The sequence below is a fragment of the Corticium candelabrum genome, chromosome 12 (genome assembly GCF_963422355.1).
Source record: "Corticium candelabrum chromosome 12, ooCorCand1.1, whole genome shotgun sequence".
NCBI lineage: Eukaryota > Metazoa > Porifera > Homoscleromorpha > Homosclerophorida > Plakinidae > Corticium > Corticium candelabrum.
In genome coordinates, this window is record NC_085096.1 from 6,721,395 (window position 1) to 6,742,258 (window position 20,864).

General features: G+C 42.7%; 3 protein-coding genes and 1 long non-coding RNA gene across 4 annotated transcripts in view; all 4 read left to right on the forward strand.

Moving 5' to 3' along the window:
- The first annotated feature begins 3,355 nt into the window (after window positions 1-3,355).
- On the forward strand, window positions 3,356-4,805 carry LOC134187683 (52 kDa repressor of the inhibitor of the protein kinase-like). The gene is made up of 3 exons (XM_062655836.1): window positions 3,356-3,557; window positions 3,991-4,160; window positions 4,203-4,805. Exons 1-3 carry the CDS (start codon window positions 3,356-3,358, stop codon window positions 4,803-4,805), a joined length of 975 nt encoding a protein of 324 aa, XP_062511820.1.
- Window positions 4,806-5,070: 265 nt separating this feature from the next.
- LOC134187684 (52 kDa repressor of the inhibitor of the protein kinase-like) lies at window positions 5,071-8,071 on the forward strand. The gene is made up of 2 exons (XM_062655837.1): window positions 5,071-5,648; window positions 5,709-8,071. The coding sequence occupies exons 1-2, from the start codon at window positions 5,357-5,359 to the stop codon at window positions 8,069-8,071; spliced, it is 2,655 nt and encodes an 884-aa protein (XP_062511821.1). The 5' UTR covers window positions 5,071-5,356.
- Window positions 8,072-8,740: 669 nt separating this feature from the next.
- On the forward strand, window positions 8,741-15,974 carry LOC134187998 (uncharacterized). Its single transcript, XR_009971224.1, has 3 exons — window positions 8,741-8,832; window positions 8,888-9,073; window positions 15,528-15,974. It is a non-coding gene; the product is annotated as an uncharacterized LOC134187998 (long non-coding RNA).
- Window positions 15,975-19,487: 3,513 nt separating this feature from the next.
- The window catches only part of LOC134187685 (lysosome membrane protein 2-like), a 6,374-nt gene continuing 4,997 nt past the window's right edge, over window positions 19,488-20,864 (forward strand). Inside the window, exon 1 of the mRNA XM_062655838.1 lies at window positions 19,488-19,535. Coding sequence (XP_062511822.1) covers window positions 19,488-19,535 — 48 coding nt within the window. The remainder of the gene's footprint in view (window positions 19,536-20,864) is intronic.

Sequence of the window (20,864 nt, forward strand, 5' to 3'; positions counted from 1 at the left end):
GAATACGTAGGACACCAAGGAAAGCTTAAGGATAAGAGGTCAATAGGACCAGACTGCCGGTGTCCCCTTCGTTGTTTCGAGAAAGTCCCTGAAGCAGCGAGAGAGCAAATATACCATGTGAAAGTTTTGACATTCGAACAATTACTATTGATGAAGTTATCTGGAAGCTAAAAAAAGCGCGCAACGGTTCAGCTAATAATCCACTGGACGGAATTTCCTATTTAGTTTAGAAGAAGTGCCAGTCTCGTGCTCGCTATTGTGGACTTGCTGAATTGCTGCTGGTTGTCAGGTCAGGTTCCACCCAGCTCTGGAAATCTGGAGTTATTCGTCTAATAGCCAAGATTAGCGCCAAGACTTCATGCTTACAAACAGTTACTTTGATACATCTGTACAAAAAGCATTCATTCCTGGAATTTGTGCAACAGAAAAAGATCACTCTAAGTTATGGTCAGACTTGAATGACGCTAAAAGTAGTGAGCACATCCAGGCGTGCAGCCTATAAGGGGTTCACGGTTGCACGTGAACCCCCCATTGCCCGGGCGCCAAACCTCCTAGTATCCTTCTGGCTGCGCCGTAGACTAAATTAAATATATGTGACGTACGTGTACGTATCAGCTCGTGCACACTGTCATTGTCCTTTTGCAAGTAGGAGGGTGAAGTCATAGTCAGTCTCCGTCTGCGACCACAAACCCCACCCCATACCCCGCACCGACCGACTGGCTTGCGAGGCTACTCTGCTCGTGTCATGTGACGGCGTGTGTGTTACAAGTTGCAATTGAAGCGTTGTACAGTGTACTTCTGTGGACTCGCTCACGTCTTCACTATCAGGTTACTGGTACGTTATTACATTGTTAGTCTATCAGATCTTGCACTAGTCGCCAGTGGCTACCCTGCTGCAATTTCCGGGAGTTTTCCTTCTTTGTGCTTATTCAGAGGAAGTTAGAGTGGGCCTCGAGTAACGTTTGACTATACTTGGGTTACTGTAATACAGCTGGAGTTGTCTTGAGTAATTATGGCTTCGACACTAAAATTTTCACGGTTAGAGCTAGTAGAATGGATTGGAGTTAGGAAGGTGCAAACGTATTTAGACACCTCAAATACTATACACCTGTGTATCGATCATCCATACACGTATGTGTACTTCCCGCTAGGATGAGGCGTCTCAGACTCTAGTAGACTACTTCCATGGCGCGAAATCGTGGGTGTGGCGTCTTATGCATGTGTAATGCCGATTGCGCTGTCACAGGTTTCATCAAATTCGTTGTATTACCTTGCCATGGAGTACGTTGACCGTTCTGCCCTGAAGAATGTACTTGATCGTATTCAGGAAGAACACGACTCAGACTTTCTGTCTGTCCTAATCACTAAGACCGGTGACAGTCTGATTTCTTTGGGATTTGCTTCGAACAGGCAACTTTGCAAAGTTGGAATATTTGCTCTAGACTCTCTTGCAGAGTCTCTTCAGCCAGCTGACTTACTAAACGACCTCAGGCCTTGCAAAGTGTATGGTGATGGCAACTGTCTTTTTCGAAGTGCTTCTGTTTTATGTTGTGGAGACGAAAGCTGGCATCTGGAATTCCGAATAGCCTGCCTTACAGAGCTGTGGCTTCACTGGAAATGGTATGCTGAATCATTTTGTGCATTAGCCAAGAGTGTCGAGGAAGAACAACCAAGCCTCAGTGTTGTCTCGCTACTTTCATCTACACTCTCGGATGATGCAAACGTGTTGTTTATATCTCAAAGGCATGCAGGTGTGACTACAGAGGAAGAGTTTGGCAATGCCATAAGGCGGCAAGCCATCCATACATCCAAGTCAGGTGTATATGCATCGTTGCTACACATTGCTGCATTGGCGTCGGTTGTTGGCGACAAGGTAAAATCTGTTCACCCCAATAAGAATGAAGGAATCCGTTCCTTTATGAACACAGTATTTTCACCCACAGTTGAGGCTTCTCACAATGTACAAGCTGCCGGTACACAGCAGACTTTAAGTATTATGTGCAGCCGTTCATCACTATGTCAGACTGTACACTAGAGCCCTAACCACTTCGTATCTCTGATTGAACCAACTCACATTCCCACGAATGTTGCATGTGATAACAGTAGGTCTCGATTAGCTGCAAATTCAAGTCGAAAGCAGTCACCCTTGTGGGACTTTACAAAGATGACTCTGGCAAAAAAAAAGGAAGATCATACGTGATGAAGTGAATGGAAGTATGAAAGTATGTTGCAACTATCCCACCATTCCCGTTTCTACACAACAAAATGACAGCATATCCGACGGCACCTGTTTGATGTCTTCTGATAGAAACACTCAAAGCAGTATAGCAAGTGAAGCCCTGCAACTACCAAGTCAGCCAAGAGCTTCATCGTCTTCCTAGAGCCCCTTCTTTCATTTGAAATGTCAAGATGGCAAACAACATTCTTCGCCAAGGTCACTGACATTACAGGTAAGTCATACTTCCTTTGTTCTTCCTCCACTATCACTATCACAAGAAGAGACGAGGAACAGTGATGACTTAGAAAGCCAACTACAATCAAAGACTGGGGAAAAACGTGTTGAGGAGTGGGATATTGGGAACTTCTACAGGAAAGAGACAACGTCTGACTCTGGGAAGCACGACTTGTTGAAGAATGTTTACAAGCCGCCAAAGTCGTTTATTTTTCCAGAACAGAAACGATATGGTCGCACACGTCACTTTCGTATACAGTGGCTAAGCACATACCCCTGGTTGGTGTATTCTCCTGCCCTAAACGGGGGCTTCTGTTTGACTTGTACGCTGTTTGCCAAGAACAAAGATAAGCTCGGTCAACTTACGACCAGCCCAATGGTCAACCTTGCTCGGGCATCGACTACACTACCTAAGCATTCGAAACAGGCATGTCATATTGGTGGTCAACGTGACTACGCTGGTTTTATAGCCCATGTTTCAGGACGTGCGAACGTTGCACAGCAAGTAGTCGATCACAGGACTAAAACTAACGCAGCCAACAGAGAAAAATTGAGGTCCATTATCAAATACCTAATCTTTTGTGGCAAACAGAATCTTGCTTTAAGGGGACATCGCTCCAAAAGTTTCAGTGCTACTTCATCTGACACCGAAACAAACCCTGGCAACTTTTTAGCTTTGCTGAAGTTTCGCATTGATGCTGGAGACACTGCCTTGGGTACTAGTTTTCTGTTACAAGGAAGAGGACCAAAAAACGGTTACCTACTTTTCACCTCAAATCCCAAATGATCTGTTGGAATGCATTGGAGGCTGGATTCAGGACACGCTCTTGGAGTCCCCGTTCGAGCAGCCTCATTCTTTTCACACTGTGCTGATGAAGCAACTGATGCTCAAACAAGGAGCAGATGCCTCTCGTTATTCGACACGTTGATAGGCAAGGTTATGTCCGTGAAGGCTTCTTTGAATTTGTGTTGTGTGATACTGGGACAACTGGCCATGCACTAGCAGAAAAGCTCACGAACAAGGTCACTGAGTTTGGGCTAGCACTGAGTAAGCTGCGGGGTCAGTCATATGATGGAGCTGGGAACATGGCTGGACGCTTGACCGGTACTGCTGCAGCAATTTGTAGGAACCACCCCAAGGCCATTTACGTCCATTGTTCGTCACATGCACTAAACCTTGCTATTGTTAGCTGCTTGAATGTGCAGCATGTGAAGAAAATGTGGTGTGTCTTGAAAGAAGTTGGCCTCCTTTTCAGCAATTCACTAAGCGGCAGTCAGCATTGGAAATTCAGATAGATGCTCTGCCTTTTGTTAGCTCCAACAGAAGAAAGCTAGTCGATCTATGTCGCACCGATGGATGGCACGGCAGTCTGCTCTGGTTGCGTTTGCTGATATATATATATATATGTTCCAGTAGTAGCAGCCCTGCAAGAGGTGAGTCAAGGTAAACACTGGAGTCCTGATTCAGCTGGAGCAGCTTCCACACTTCTATCCTCCATCACTCAGTTTCATATGCACATTTTGTATTTCTAAACAAGTTCTTGGATACGTTCATGGTCACACCACAGCGCTGCAAAAGACAAGCAAAGACATTTGTAATGCATATCAAGAAGTGAAAACTGTGACAGAGACATTGCACAGAGTTCGTGAGGACATTGACATCTATCATGGACAGTGGTATAGACTTGCTGAATCTATGGCTGAGAAGGTAGGAGTCAACGCATCCCTACCAAGGATATGTTGAAGACAGACCAACCGTCAAAACACACCAGCAGCAACTCCTGAAGAATACTTCAAGCGAACAATCGCCATTCCGGTGGTCGATGATGTGTGCAACCAAATGAGAGATAGATTCTCGAACATGCAGCAGCTTGCTGTCAAGGGTCTATACCTCATTCCTTCGACCTTCCTTGAAGACCCTGCCAGGTCCCGAGATTCTGTTTACAAATTTGCAGAAGAGTATCGAGAAGACCTTCCTGACCCTTCCCTTCTTGGCCTACAAGCTGAGTTAGATTTGTGGGAAGTTCACTGGAGAAGCAGACCTGTCACTGAAGTGCTTCTTGACACTGCCTCTGCGACACTGGTGTGTACCATGGGAAATATATTTCCAAATATCCAAAGTCTTCTGGCTCTTGTGTGCACAATTCCATTCTCAGCAGTAGAGTGTGAACGGTCTGTGAGTTGCTTGAGGCGCTTGAAGACAAACCTACGTAGTACTATGAGCGCTACTCGTCTGACTGCTCTTGCTCTCTTGCATACACACTATAACTTAGAAATTGATATAAATGCTGTTATTGGTCGTTTTCAACGCAAACATCCTCGTAGAATGGTTGCAGTTGACTTTATGTCATAATATGTGTCAGCCGGTCTATGCTTCTAGATCCACAGTTGACTTAAGTGTTTTGTTCACGTTCAACAGTTGAGTTAAAATAGTGTGTTTGATTCAGTTCGTTAACTAACGTTGTTTATACAAGTAATATGAGAGCAGTATAGTCAAGACCGTTCACAGGATCTTCACGATAGTACATTGTTTCGTGCCATTGATCTCTTGCATTATGGATTTGTTAATAAAATTAACAAATAATACGTTCACTCAATTACGATTGTAAACCCTGTGATCAGTAGCGTAGCTCAAGAGGTTTCCAGGGGGTCTGGAAACCCCCCAAGCAACAGCCGTCTAATATCAACTCATTGTCTTACGTCACACCTTCTCCCGTACAGTTTTTGATATAGATTCGGCAGTGATTCCTGTGGTGTACTGTACACCCTACATACGCTCCGTGACCGGCAGGGACGTCAAGGCACGCCTAACGCGCGCTAGTGTTCCAACTTTGCACGTGGCGGGCACCTTTCCTAGTCTCCTGACACGTGAAGAGAGGGAATTTCCGAAAGTGACTGTGGACAATGAAGAGGCGTTCTAAAGACCAACTGACCATCAGTGCTCTCTTTGAAGCTGCTAGAAAGAGATCTCGAGGCGGGGACCCCACTCAAGAGAGTGTAGATTCTGAGCGGGCATCGTCGCATTCCATCAATTTGGAACTGAACCCAATGACAAGTGAAGCATATGAAACTGCAGACCTCAGTATAGAAGTCACTGGATCTGGTGGCAGCGGGGATCATGTAAGCGATCGTGTTGAAGTGCTTGCATTTGTCAATGGGGATGAACGTGATCCTGCTGAAGCCTGCAGAGCGATTAGTGAGTGTACTGCAGTCGGCGGCTGTACAGTAATAAATAGTGTATCGTATGATGTCGTAGGAAACGATGTTGGAGAACTGGTAGATCCAAACAAACTGCAGGATGATACAAAGCTCTCCTTGCTGTTGGGTCATTTTGTTCCAGACAGCCACTTTCCGTTTCCTCCTCGGCAAGAGAAGAAGAGTGGGCGAGATACCAAGCGCTATTTTCAATTACAATGGCTTGAAAAGTATAACTGGCTAGTTTATTCTCCAAGCCAAAATGGTGGATATTGTCTACCTTGTGCACTTTTCAGCACTGATCAATCAACAGGCCAGCTCTGCAAACAAGCAATGGTAAAGTTCACCAAAGCGTCTGAGACCCTTAGAAAGCATGACCAACAGGAATGTCATAAGGTCTGCTGTACCAGGGCCAGCCATTTCATTGCAACCAGGAGACATGGTCAGGCAAATATTCTTCAGCTTGTCGTAGACCAAGGGAGTAAGCAAAAACAGGAAAATATAGCCAAGCTTTGTGCCTTGATCAAGACTGTAGAGTTTTGTGGACGCCAGAACATTTCTTTGCGTGGCCACAGAGAGAAAGGATTTACTTGGGACCCCAACGAACAGTTAGCATGTAATCCTGGAAACTTTCTAGCTCTATTGCGTTTTCGTGTGGACGCAGGTGATGAACACTTGTTGAGGGACTTCCATATGTCTCAGTCTGCTCGAGGACTACGTGCGTCTTACCTGAGCCCAACAATACAGAACGAGTTGATTGAGTGCTGTGGGAAGGTTATACAAGAAGACATATTGAGAGATGTCAGAAAAGCACCATTTTTCTCAGTGTGTGCAGACGAATCTGCTGATGCCAGCAACCAAGAACAGTTGCCCCTGGTTCTTCGTTTCGTCGATGAGTCTGGACTCATTCGTGAAGAGTTGGCTGAATTTCTCTGTTGCTCTGATGGCACCACCGGGCTAGCTTTAGCTAATCTGCTACTGACCACAATGACGGAAATGGGCTTGCAGCCAAAAGAGAAGCTTCGTGGACAAGGCTACGACGGTGCAGGGAATATGGCTGGACCTTTGCAGGGTTGTGCAAGCAGAGTAACTGCAGAATGCCCAAAAGCGCTGTACCTCCATTGCAGTGCACATTGTCTCAACCTGTGTATAATAAGGCTAAGCAAACTGCCTTTCATCCAGTCTATGTGGTCATCATTGTTAGACGTCAACATCTTTTTCAAATATTCACCAAAGCGTGCTCATGCTATGGCTGAGATAGTTCATGAATGGCGTCAAGGAGAGGGTGGCGACTCAAAGAAAAAGTTGGTTGATTTGTGCAAAACAAGGTGGGTAGCGCGACATGAAGCCCTTGTCGTGTTTGCTGAGCTTTATCCAGCTGTTTTAACGACGTTGGAGACAATCAGCAGAAACAGGGGTGGAACAGTTACATGGAACGCTACTAGCTCCTCCTCTGCTACATCTCTCCACAATAACCTAACCCAGTTCCGATTTCTTGCAACATTTGTGATAACATCAAAATTGATGGCTGCAATTCAAAGCCTAACATCAAGTCTCCAAGAGAAAGCCACAGATGTTGCAAAGGCTTACAAACACGTCGCTAGAGTCATCTCCGTTCTTCAAGATATGCGGGACAACATCAACGACAGGCATGGTGAATGGTGGACAGACGTTCAGGCTTTGTGTCTGAAGACTGGAGTGCAAGAGAGTCTCCCAAGATATTGCAGTAGGCAGACGTACCGTGGGAACATTCCAGCGCAAACGCCAGTTGACTACTATCGCCTGAACGTGAGTATACCGCTACTAGATGACATTATTTCGCAAATGAATATCCGGTTTGGAAACCTTCAACAACTAGCTATGAAAGGAATGTCATTTATGCCGACGATTTTGCTACGTGATGCTTCAGCCAAAGCAGATATTCTTGAATTTGGAAAGGCATATCAAAGTGATTTTCCTACTGCGAGTCCGAACTTGGATGCGCTGTCTGCAGAAATTGACTTGTGGATTGCCATACTGAAATCACTGCTCATTTCAGAGCACCCCGCTACTGTAGCAGAAGCGTTGCGTTTGGCAATGGGTAATCCACTAATTCCAACTGTGTCGAGGCTATTGCGCCTTGTCTGCACCTGGCCTGTGACGTCCTGTGAGTGCGAGCGGTCTATAAGTGCTCTCAATCGCGTCAAGACATCTCTCCGGGCATCCATGTCGCAGATCCGATTCAACGGACTTGTCATGCTGCATGTCCATTACAACAGGAAGTTGTCACACTTGGACGTGATCCGCTTATTTTCTGCCAGGAACCCGAGAAAGATTATTCTCCCAAACTTTGGAGAGCCATACTCAGACAGTGAACTAGCTAACACTTTTGTACTGGATACTGATTCACCAGAAGACACGTGGGACACTGAGCTAGACAGCTAAATGACTTAGTTTACAATTTTGAAGTTGTGTGAAACGTTTATGCTATTATCATATTCACTACAGATATCAAGCTCGTAAGATTTGGAAACCCCTCTGGAAACCCTTGAGCTACGCCCCTGGTGATCCGCCCCTGGTGATCCCCCCCAACTAACCCTTGGGCTACGCGCCTGCAGCTACAGCTACAGAAGCTGCTATATAGTAGAAACTTGAGGGGAGTCAGAAACAGCCAAGAGTTCTAAGTAGAATTATGTTGTTGTGTTAGAAGGGGTATGTGTAGCATGAATGACGATACGGGGTTTCTGGGATGGGCATGCGCGAGAGAGACTAGCGTAGTGTTGCACTGAAATAGAACTGTCTGACGAGCCACTACACCCACATAGCTTAATTACTGTCGAGGCCGCAACCCACTAAGACCAGAATAATCTGGCAGCCGGAATGTACAAATTGTACCATGCGCAACTACTACCACCACATACATACAGCGCAAATGGCCCGCAAATGCATTAAATTACAAAACAACTGATCGCCGATCTTAGTTGACAACTGCGGCCAATCAAACAAGTTGAGAAACTTCCAACACAAGCGTGGAGTGGGCGCCGCCATCTTACCCACTTCCAAACGCCCGGATAAACTCCCGGCTAAACGCCCGGATAAACACCCGAATAAACGCCCGGATAACTATATGCCACATATCCTGTACAGCTTCAATACTGTACGTGAAATTTGCCACTTCGCTAAAGCAAACGGCTACGTACGTGGCGGTAAGTATGCAGAACTCTGTAGCTGGACGATGCCTTTTCAGTAGCGTTTGTGTAGGTCGTCTTGAAAACAGAGAAGAGTGTACGTAGCGTTGTTCAGCGCAACACGTAGCCTTCGCGTCTAGTGGACACAAGTTGTCAATTCGCAATACTCAAGCAGTATGCCCCAGTTTACACGACGCAATAGTTGTACAGGTTCTGGATACTAATTGATTGGAATAAATAGAAATGATCGTCATTTGAGGTAAAAGTATTGACTTATTGGATCATTGATGCAATAGCACCCCAGCTAATTGGGGCTAGTCGTATTCTTCTTGATGCTATGAAAAACCTATTTACATATCAGTCCTGTAAACAGAGGTGATGTAATATCTGAGAGTAGTAACCTACGGTTACTGGTACTATGGTGTATTTGAGAATCAAACTCTATCACACAAGATAAATAATTAAGCAAGGGTACTGTACGCAGCATACGCAAAACAATTACATTAAACACATATTTAATAGTGTTACTATTTTCAGTCATCTCAGAGCATGGGTTACTATTTGAGCATGTGTTTACTATTGTTTTAATCCTCCTCAACAGAGAATATCCCGAGTATGCTTTCATTGACGAATGTTTTGTCTGTCTTATGTTATACTTTCGAGCAACAGCTTGAATGGATGACATGCTGGCTTCCAAAGCGGCTGCCCACTTCTCTTTAATTGTGAACGACCTCTTCGCAGCTACCATATTCCAAACTACTTCGGTGACCATGTGCATTGCCTTCGAGCTCCAAGACTGCATTGTGCAGACATTCGTTCGTTAGGTTGCTTATAGTGACTCATGGGTTAGTTACTGTTTGAGCATGGGTTACTATTTTGTCAATCATCCTAGAACATGCGTTACTATTCAAGCATGGGTTACTAAATTTGCTATTCTGTAAATGCTTTGATTCTGAAACGATGCACCCTTGTCCGGGATAATAAGCAGTTGTACATATAGTCGCCCCGAGCAGTAGATTGATCAGTAGCTAAATACAAGAACAAATCATAGACTGTTTAGTAGTTCGTTCAGGTCAGCATCCAAACTCAACCAGTCTTGATTAATTGATTTCTTTTTAATTGGTCTTATATAAAGTTGGTAGTTTAGTTGAACTGTTCCAGCATAGTCTGCTTTGTTATTTTGTAACCGCACACACAAGAAACATTCTCATAGTCTGCTCTTAGTGCAAATCAGCAACTCTACACATCTTACTATCCCAGATAACAATGTCTTTTTTCAGAACGTAAGCTTCAACAAGATATATTGTATATTACTGATGTTGAAGTGCATGTTGTATCATAGCATCAAGAAGCATACACACTCCAATTATCTGGGAGTGAAATTTTGAGCTGAGTTATTGAGTATGTTGTGGTCTGCATGCACATTATTGAGTATGGGCAGACCTGTCAACTCTTAAGTAAGGTTGGTTCACAATATGCGACAGAGACATGATGGACATGATGGACAGCTCTTCAGGCAGTGTTTACAATACGTGTATCTTGTGTTCCACTAATCACCATTCGCGTGCTATGTCATCCTTGTTTTTGCGCTTTGCTGATTGGGTAACAGTACCTAATCATTTCTTGTTGCAGTTTGCCAACTTCTGTTGGACCAGACAAATAAAATTGATTCTATCCCTTCATCAACTCTTCATCAAGCAATCCATCCTTCATGTGGCTCAAGCGGCATCTTTCATGTGTCTTTCATGTGGTTTGACGGAACGGAACGGATTGCTCTCCGTCGCATATTGTGAACCAGCCTTTACCCATCACACGTGTGAGACTCGTGCATTTTCACTTTGTCTGATGCATGTCAGCATCAAACTTCTTATCTCACATTGTTTCCCCAGCAGGGATTGTTTTCTACAGTAATGAAAAGATTACAAATGCCTAAGACAAAATAGATTAGATGTACACTGATCCGGTTTTCATTGTAATATGAAATGGCTTTTGTCAATTTCTTTCATACTCAAGCCTAGGCTCGAGTGTCCAGCCGGTCACTCCCCCCGTGGCAGAGAAAGACCGGCTGGAGACATTCGCCACTCAAAGGAAACCGCTGCCTCTCTATCCTCCAATCAGGATTTTACACGTTTGGTTAGTGTTTGTGCATGCACGTGTATTCACAATAACTGCTGATAGCAATGCCCGTCGCTATTGGCTCTCTACTAATGGCTTTGTGACTGAGTAGTCAATTGCTTTTACCGTCTGATATCACATTTCATTAGCGTGTCAGCTACACCTGCATGTCATCTTCTCCTTTGTCTTCCGTTTCGTACTTGGAGGAATAGGCAGCGCATACAAAACAACTGCTAGTAGCTTAGGGTGTCGTACGTTGCATGCATTGAACGAGTAGACCATCTACAAAGCGTGGTATTTGCACTCAACGCAGTGCGATGTGCAGAGCTATGATTTGCGTACATTGCGGTCGACCATTGGTTGGCTTCTGTGGTAAACTTTGAGTCTAGCGATCTTAGAACGAGAGACAGACAACGAGAAGAGCCGGAAAGAGTCGACATGTTGTTTGTAGACTTGGATGGCACGTGTCGAGACTACACGCACTTACGTCAGAGCGAAATTACATTAGCAAAGAGCCAATAGAGACGCGCATCCCTATCGAGGATGCACAAACATTGAACGGCACTCTGATTGGAGGATAGAGAGTCGGCGGTTTGTTGAGTGGCGAATGTCTCCAGCTGGTCTTTCTCCGCCATGGGGGGAGATGACCGGCTGGACACTTGAGCCTAACTCAAGCCAGTCTCTTGCCTCTTCTTTCTTTCCTATGTCACTTTTATAGCAGAGAGACATAACTAACTCTAATCCTAACCCTAAGTTCTCTCCAGTCCAGTACGACATACGGCAGAATAGCAGGGCATGGAGAGCTTGGCTTGAGTCTAACTTCAGTGGTCAAAATTACTGCTGGTCATCGGTCAATGGCCAGTCATATTTGGATAATGACCGGTGATAGCTGCTAATTACCGGTCAACTTTTGTAGGTCATTAGTGTTAAGAAGAGCTATCCCAGCTCTATGAACGCCAAGTGTATAGTCTACATAGCTATGTGATACAATGTATAATATGTTAGCTATGTACATTATGTAGCACTATCTATTTAGTTTCTGTTCATGTGTTGGCCTCTGAAATTTGCATATCAACAATCTATAGCACCGCCCAACTTTTACCTTGTTTGTCAGGCTTCAATCATGCATGAGAAGGGCAGCCTTGCATGTTTATCTAAGTCTTGTGAGAGGACAGTTAGCCATTGTTCTGTTACTATGAATGCTATAACATTTTTAGTGAATTATGATAGGACCAGTTCAGTAGTTATGCTGTGAAAAGATTTGCTATGGTACATGCAACATGAGTAGTTAATGAGCTTATAGTATACTAAACGTCTGTTGAAACTTTGGTTTTACTTTTTGCCTTTCAATTCATTGCTAGAGTGCCATGTCTCTGGACAAAGTTGCCCAGTCATTTTTACCCAAATGATTGGTTTTTGATTGCTGATTAAAGTAGTGATTACTAATTTTTATTACTAACTGCTTTTGATTACTAACTAAATTAGACGACTCGTAAAAAATTGAATGACCGGCTAACTTCTGGCATTACCGGCCATACAGCCGATTAACTTTGAAAACTAATTTTAAGCACTGACCTTGGTACTCAGTTCCTATTTTTAGCATATTTGACATCTTAGGGAAATTGGAATGTAAGTCATTAGACCTACTGCATAACCTCAGTCAATTTCAAAAGATGAATAATGCTGGACACCAAAGAATGTGAGCAGAGAAACAAGTGAATGAGTTGTCCATTATACCGAGTAGGGTTCCTATTAACCTTACAAGCTAGGCTCTTCTATGTTGTCGCTGAACGTTCAGCACGTGAAGCACACGAGGGGGAGATTTTGCCAGAATCACTCTAGTGCAAGGGGAGCTTGGTTGCTTTTGATAATGTCATAGTGACGTACCACCAGGATCCTGTGCCTTGGCATAGATAAGGTTAATTTGATTGCTTAGAAGAACTCTTGAGAGTAATTGGCGTTATTGTATTTGGTTAAGTGAAGCGCAACATAGTCCTCCATGAAGAACACTTGATGTGAAAGCTAGTGCAAGCTGTTGTTGGACAAAGTGAGTGTCGGCCCAGCAATGGCCTGGGACTGGGCTGGACTTGGTCTGTACCTGGCCTGGTAAACTTACATTCTCCAGCAGCGTTGCTTTTCTAATGACCTCATTTTCAGGTTTGAATCCTATCACGACATAGCAGTATAGTGACCTTCCTGATTGCGTTTAGTACTGTAGACAAACATTGTAATAACTGTCAGTTCTTTCCTTGTCACTCAACGCTTCACCATGCAGTGGTATGGCCTACATCTTGTTAAACTCTGCAGATGAGCATTGAATCCATGTCAGATGCAGATGATTGTATTCGTTACGGAGCTTAACAGTTAGTAAGTCTGAGCACTGATCAAAATGAGCATATGACTGTACATTCAACTTACCAAACAGTTCTTTTTGTACAATAATTCCGGGAAACATCTAAGGCATGGAAAAGCAGTAGTGAACCTTGCAATTTAGGAAATACAGTTGAGTCGTACTTGTGTTGTGTATAGTACTCTACTTACATATGACGTTTTTCAATAATTACATAGAGAAATGAGCTCAGTTTCCTAAACTATCATGCTGCTGATTGACTAGGATAGGCCCACGTGGTGGTGTACATAGCCTGCTTAGTCTTCAACGAGTGTGAAACTGAATGCTTAAAGGGAGTCATGACACTGCAGAATAAATTGCTGGGTTGTATGTACCATTGGCGAATAATAATGTCAACTACTTGGATGTAATTTGTTCTGAAAAAAAGTGCATGAAGTGGAGTTCCCAGTTGGATGATCAAATTGCTACTTATTGTAGGTCCACTGTCAAACCAATAATCTTTAATTAATTTATTGAACCTAGGAAACCAGATCCAGGTGGTACGTCACTATGTTATTCTGAAGAGCAACCAGGCTCTCCTTGTGCTAGAGCAATTCCATTAAAGGCTCCTTCTCACATGATTCACGTGCATTCTGTTTAGCAACAGCGCCGGAGAGCCTGGCTTGCAGGCTAGGTTGTTATCGAGATGTCAAGATGAATGGGCTTCACCGTGTTCACTAAGCAGTACCTAATCTGTAGAGGTAGAGTTATAGTTAGGTTTATGGCCATGATATATTTACCTCCCAGAGTAACGGCAATGGAGTGGCCAATATACAGAAGATCCAAATTTCTAGAAGAGGCATAGTGGCCGTACTAGTTTTCTCACATTCCTTTTCCAGGCCTGTCTCCTAATTCTTGGGAAATAAGGATTCACTGTTTCCTATTACCTGTGTTCTTGATTTTCTGTTACGCAAGCCTAGTGTGCATTAAGAGGGGCTAACGTGCATTGATAAAGTGCAGTTGATAGATAATCTCGAAAAAATTGTAGTTGTCGAAAACAGTAGATTCTCAACTTATAAATAGATAAGTGATATCAACTGATCTATTATAAACTACCTAATATAATGATTTAAATGGTGGTTGAACAGTACTACAAATGCACATACCACAATAATTGCTTTTCATGTGAGTTTACTAGTTTTTATTTGTGTACTGCTAGATAGGGAAGTACATTTAATATACAAGAAATCTGTTATTGCATCGTCGATCATTAAACTATCTTTAGTTTTCAATGCTTTTTAGTAGCAGGTCCTAATTGACCGAGGAGGGTTACACTAATGCCTTTGTAGCCAGACCAACGGATGGCCAATTGCATTGCATGGACTTGTTGTTATTAATAGTTTAATTAGCATCCCATTAAAGGATATGATGAATGTGTCCAACCCCTTTCTCATACTCTTCATGTTGATTAGCATGTGCCAGTGTGCACCAGCTGTTTTGTAGCCTAAGCCAGCACCTAAAGGTTTACATTTAGCACTTTAGTGCTTCTTTATTCATCTTTTGTAGCTGTTTGAACATGTGAGTTATTGATTTATGCTGCTGCTTGTTTTGTGCAGTATGGCTTTTGTCAGAATCTCGTGCTTGCTGTGACAGTAGCCTACCATCGGATTGTATCCAACATCTATTTAAACTGATGTTGTAGATGTTGTAATATGTATTTCAGTGGTGTGGAGCTGGGATGCAGAGGGGGAAGCGGCCACGGCCCTCAAATCTGAGCACAACTTTTATTATGGGAAGCAAACAGAATTAGCAGTCTAGCAAAACATGTTAGTGATAGTCCATGTACTACGGGGTGTTCTCATGCTCTTTCCCCTACCCCAACTTGTGATTTGCTCTGCTGCTACTGTGTTTTGATTAGGATTACTCAGTGAGCATTGTGATAGTTTGCTGTTTTATGAAATAACTTGTGACTTTGATACTTTAAAAATGTTATCTGACAACTTTTGAAATGGCACAATGACCAAAGTGGCATTTTTCTCTAAGTGAAATAATGCTTAGGTAATTCCACGTATGCAAAACAACAAATCTAAATTATACAAAACAGTTTAGTTTATATTCCTAAATTTATATCAATTAAGAGGAATGAATCATTAATAGACATAATGAATGAACTGTTGTTGGAAATTTCTATGTACAGTAGTTGTACCTCTAAGCTAATTTTGAAAATGTATTGCGTACAAATGAATAATAGTTGATATTGCTGTTTTAGTGAGACAAGCTCGGTCAACATTCTGCTACATACTCTCAGCTTGAGTTTGCTTTACATTGTGGTGTACAATGTTTCATTTGATGCTCAGATCAGCTTCATCAAATTTACTCTCCTGAGTTAATTTAACCAGAATTGCGTTTGGTGAATGGATTGAAGCTACAAAGAGATATATTCAGCTTCAATTAGCTAAATTGCTCTAGTAGAGTTCTGAGGCATAATACTTCTATGACTCATGTGCCTCAGCTAACTACTCAGCGCAATAGACATATAGAAATGGATGGGTGTATCTATTTCAATTCCTAGACAATGCTATCTCTGTGCTATCTGTACTCAATTCGATGTTAGTTCAGACTTGTAGTGAACTGCTAATTAGACAGTGACACTGCCTAGTTGATAACAATCAATAGAGTGATCGTGTACGTACACGTCTAGAGTCTATTCTCTTTATTATCGATGGAAGAAAAAGTTTTGAGGAAAGACTGGCTAGAACTACGTGCACGATGGATGCCTCTCTGGAAGCGACGCTGCACCGTACTGCACGAGACGACGCTGACGTTTTACTACGAAGAGCCAACGGTAAAAAATTGATGTAATATTCGGTATAATTGACTCAATTATTAATTAACATGCACAGGAGCGTACAGACGAAGTGCACATAATGCCGACGGTTGCTAGCGCTGAGTGCCATGACGACGCTACACCGTCCGACTTGTCTAGCTTCAAAATGGCAACGTTGGCATGCTGATGAAAAGATGCTTGGTTAGGGTGCTGCTCTCTTGCCAATTGAAACCCTCCCGTCGCTGTAGATTTTCAGACTCTAGTTAGAGCCAAGCCATAGTGTGCTGTCCTCGGAGTTTTACCCACTGGCGGCGATGATACAGACGTACCTGGCGCTATGCATATGCATTGCGCTCAAAGTCAGCGTCACAAAAATTCAAGTGAGCGCCAAGCGAGCACCGGTTTATTTTCGCGTACGCGCGCGCACGCACACACACACACACACACACACACACACACACACACACACACATGCACATGTACACAAGAATGACTTTTGCATACAACTTTATATTAATTAACTAACAATTTGCTCGTGTGGAGAACGGGCTATTCAGCTAGTTTTCTATAAGTATTGAAACTCCAGACTACCTTGAACCACGCCTTCTGCCATTTATTTTTGCTTGCAGATGCGCTGCCAGCACTTTACAGCTTTTATCATCACCCAATCCATATGTAATGCAAGCGGACGAAATGCTGCCAAGTGCTGGCAGTGCTTCTGCAAGTGAAATGGACAGCAGAAGATGTGGTTTGAGGTGGTTTGGAGTTTCAAGCTTTGTGGCTATAATTAGCCACACTCTAAGGACATCAAATGAAACACCAATATCCAACAGGGTTTATTTGCCGGATTCCTTGTGATCACATGCATGTAGTACCAGGTGCTACCCAGAGCACCAGTTATAAGAAAGCAAAGGAAATTGAGCGTCAATCTTATCGCCCATGCCCACTCCTGTTTTAGGTGCAGTCCCTAGGCATGCATGCAGGCACACACTTCTGTAGGTTATTACAAGAGTAACTTGCTCTTTCACTAGAATGCATGCATACAATCGATTTATTGTCTTTGCAAAGAGGGAATGAACAACACTAATTAGCATTGTGTTTTAGTAGGAATAGCCACACAATAATCAGAAAGAAGTGAACAACCAAGTGTCGGTGGTTTAAAGAAGTGTACCAGATTGAAAGTATTATGACTAACAAGCCCTTTGTTACAATATTTTGCTATGGTGAGTTAGTCATATGTGGAACCCTCAGTTTGCTTTTGCACTGGTTTCTTCACTATTTGCTGATTTCTGTGGCCATTCCTAACAAAAACATCTTTAAGCTTTTATGTCTTGTATACACAGGCAAAAACCTATGTGAGGCTGTCGGGTTCCGAAGAGCCCCCTTTAATTGCAGCTTGTCTTGCCTCGATTGTATGCACATAATACTATGGTCTATGAGGTATAGTGTGCTGTGGTATTTAATTAAGTTAAGGGAACAGTTTTGCAAATTGGTCATTTACATGCAAAAAGAATAAAACTTCCTTTCCAGTTGGGAGAGAGACAGTCTGAGTGAATGTTACTATATTGTCTGGCAACTTTGCAAACATATCTTGTTTATAGACTACTAATGATGACTACGATGCTGATGTCATTTTCTTTCAAGTGTATATGTTCTAAATGTGCTGTGTATGAAATGTGTGTCATGTGTATGGCCATGTATGCACACACACACACACACACACACACACACACACACACACACACACACACACACACACACACACACACACACACACACACACACACACACACCACACACACACACACCTGGAATTCCGTCATACCCACTGTGGGCTTTGGCATCGCAGAAGTTTTCGCCAAGAAGAGCGGTCATTGGCTTAACACACTCTATTCTGCGAGTAGTAGCAAATACACAGTCAGATGACCAGCTTGCTGGGCTAGCGCATCCTAGTCTCACACCATCCTCAGCTTGCCAAGGCTGAAGTTAGCATGTATTCCTCCTCCTGGCCAGAGAACTACCGGAAATACAAGATCCCATGGGGTACCCTCTTGGAGGGTTTAGTGAGAGGACTTTCACACACACACACACACACACACACACACACACACACACACACACACACACACACACACACACACACACACACACACACACATCGATGTATATCTTGATGTAGACACTTATTACTATTACTAGGGTCAAGAGCTTAGTGCATTGTTGAACATTAGGCTTCATATATTTTTATCGAATTTAACTATTGCTTTACCTCTGTTATGTCATCTTTACGTAAAGAATATTGCAGATGGAGTACATACAATTATTGTACTGCACTGTATAAATAATCGAGGTAGTACTAGTACAACGTATAGCAGTTCTTGAGTAGCCACATCAAATGACAGATGAAGGAATATGTGAGGATAATGCAGCAAGCATGAGACTGTGTTATTGTCACTCTTGTTGATACACACTGTTGGGATGTTTAGTAGTGTACTCTGATACCAACACCACATACCATTCTTACATATTTCTACAGTCAGCTCAAACACCAGCATGATTTGCTAACTTCAAGCACTAACATATGATTTGACTAAAAATCCATCTGCATCTGTAGTACGTATCTTGAAATTAATTGGCATCACTAGGTAGTTTGAAAATGACCAACTTATGACGTCTGCATGGTCATACATACAAGTTTGTGTGTTATTGTGCAGGAAAATCTTCAGGCAAGAGTTGACAGTGTCTTTCCCTTAGTGGATATCATGGCTATAAGTTATGACAGTGTGACCAGTCTTTGCTTGTCTGTACGATCTGGTGCCAGGAGAGTTCGTATTCAATGCTATACTAAAGAACGAGCAGATGATTGGCATAGAGACCTAAGCTACCATGCATTGAAGAAGGATAAGTAGATCTACTTTGAATAGATAATTTCATTAATTACCTTGTAGTTGTAGTTACCATTGCAATGTTTTATATAAATGCAATATTTTAGTAGTAAAACTGCTTCAGTGTAATGAGTCACCAACAATTCAGGGATGGTGTGTGTGTGCGTGCCTGCGTGCGTACGCGCTCATTCAACTACTTTATAGTAACTTGATATTTCATTAAAGCAGTGCTTACGTACAGCCTTTGACAACTTGTATGTTTATGCCCTTTCTCTCTTTCAACTTTCATTGATAGCAAAGAGCTATTTGTGAGCTCTCCCTGTATGGGAAAAAAGGTGCTGCTGCAATGATCTTGTGTCATCGGTCTAGCAGTGGGAGGACGTTCACTTCTACGCAGATACGGGCTTTACTTGTTACTGCGTGTACCTAGAATTATGTTAAATAAATTTGTGTAGCATATGAATGCAGGACTTGTGAGGACAGGTTGAGCTCACCGATTGCCTTTGTATGATCAGAGATGGCTACTGAAATAGTGAAGACGAATTGGCTAAGCTACACAGAGCTGGCACGTTTCTCTTTAGTAGTCTTTCTTCCAAAGTTCCTGTGTACATAACTAGCAAGAAGAGCAGGAATAGATAAGGAGGCTATATTAATTAACTACAGGAACAGCTTCACCTGCTGCAACTGTGACGACTGTAGGGAACTTGTGAGCATCCGAAACATCTGTTCTGTACTAGAGGATACATGTACAGTAACTGGAAGTGTATTGAGCACCTCTACTGATGGTGCATGTTTTGGCAAGTTGAAATAGCGTTGGCCTATAGATTTTATACTGCATAGCAGGTTAATTATTTCTGCATGTCTAGGCTGCTCCAAATAGTTGTTGGTTTCTGGTCAGAAAATCTGAAATTTGTTACTGTTATCATGAGTACTTAGCTAATAAGTGACTAAAATCTGATTTGGTCTATGTAAACATGCATGGCTATACTGAACAATTGTCATTGTTTTTTAAATATAAATAAAAAAATTTGTACATTTTGAACAAACAGCATCTTGTCTATATGTATCATGAATAGTAATTGTTTATTTTCTGTTTCCTTCATATTGTCTTGAGCTGCATGGCAGCTAGTCTCCAGACTACCAACATTATATTTACCAAAGATCTCATTCCAACATGCTATGTTTGCTCGATAAGTTTTCCTATAGTTTTGCTTTCTGTTCCACGCTTTTTTGTATGCATACCCTCGATTTGCATTACGAGTAATTAACAACATGCATGCACTGAGGTGTTGCAAGCTACCTGTATGCAGTGTCAAAAATAATACACCACCATAAGTTAGACTTGGAGTACTGGCACGAGTTTTGCACACAAACTAGCGCATTGCATGCGTAGTTCAGTTGCCCGCGTTTTAGACTACCAGTCTCTCGGAGGTACTAATCAAAGCGACAACACACACACACACACACACACACACACACACACACACACACACACACACACACACACACACACACAATTAACACGCTTTCATTTAATAGCACTGTAATGGTATAATTAAATATTGTTGAACGTAACCAAGAGCAGTCAAAAATGAAACAGAAAGTGAGAACAATAGCATTACATGTCTAGCTATACTTATTCCCCGGATTGTCAATCATCGCCGTGGATTGACGAAGGCGGGGAGAGACTGGCTCGAGTTTAATACGTAGTACATGCATGGCTCTCTAGCTAGCCTCGCCCCATGCAGATTCAGTTTGAATTGCAGCCCTCGATGCGCTGCCATCATCACTACAGCTCTCTGCTGTCGCGTCTAATTTGGTTCTTTCTTTTTGTTTTCTCTCTTGTTCTTTATGCTATGGTCTGGCTACGCGAGACTAACTAGAATATAACATG

Coding starts and splice junctions, on each gene's coding strand:
- LOC134187684 (XM_062655837.1), top strand. CDS start 5,357: ATGAAGAGGCGTTCTAAAGACCAACTGACCATCAGTGCTCTCTTTGAA. Junction 5,649..5,708: donor TGAAGCCTGCAGAGCGATTA/GTGAGTGTACTG, acceptor ATGATGTCGTAG/GAAACGATGTTGGAGAACTG.
- LOC134187683 (XM_062655836.1), top strand. CDS start 3,356: ATGCCTCTCGTTATTCGACACGTTGATAGGCAAGGTTATGTCCGTGAA. Junction 3,558..3,990: donor CATGGCTGGACGCTTGACCG/GTACTGCTGCAG, acceptor TTTCTAAACAAG/TTCTTGGATACGTTCATGGT. Junction 4,161..4,202: donor CTGAATCTATGGCTGAGAAG/GTAGGAGTCAAC, acceptor TGTTGAAGACAG/ACCAACCGTCAAAACACACC.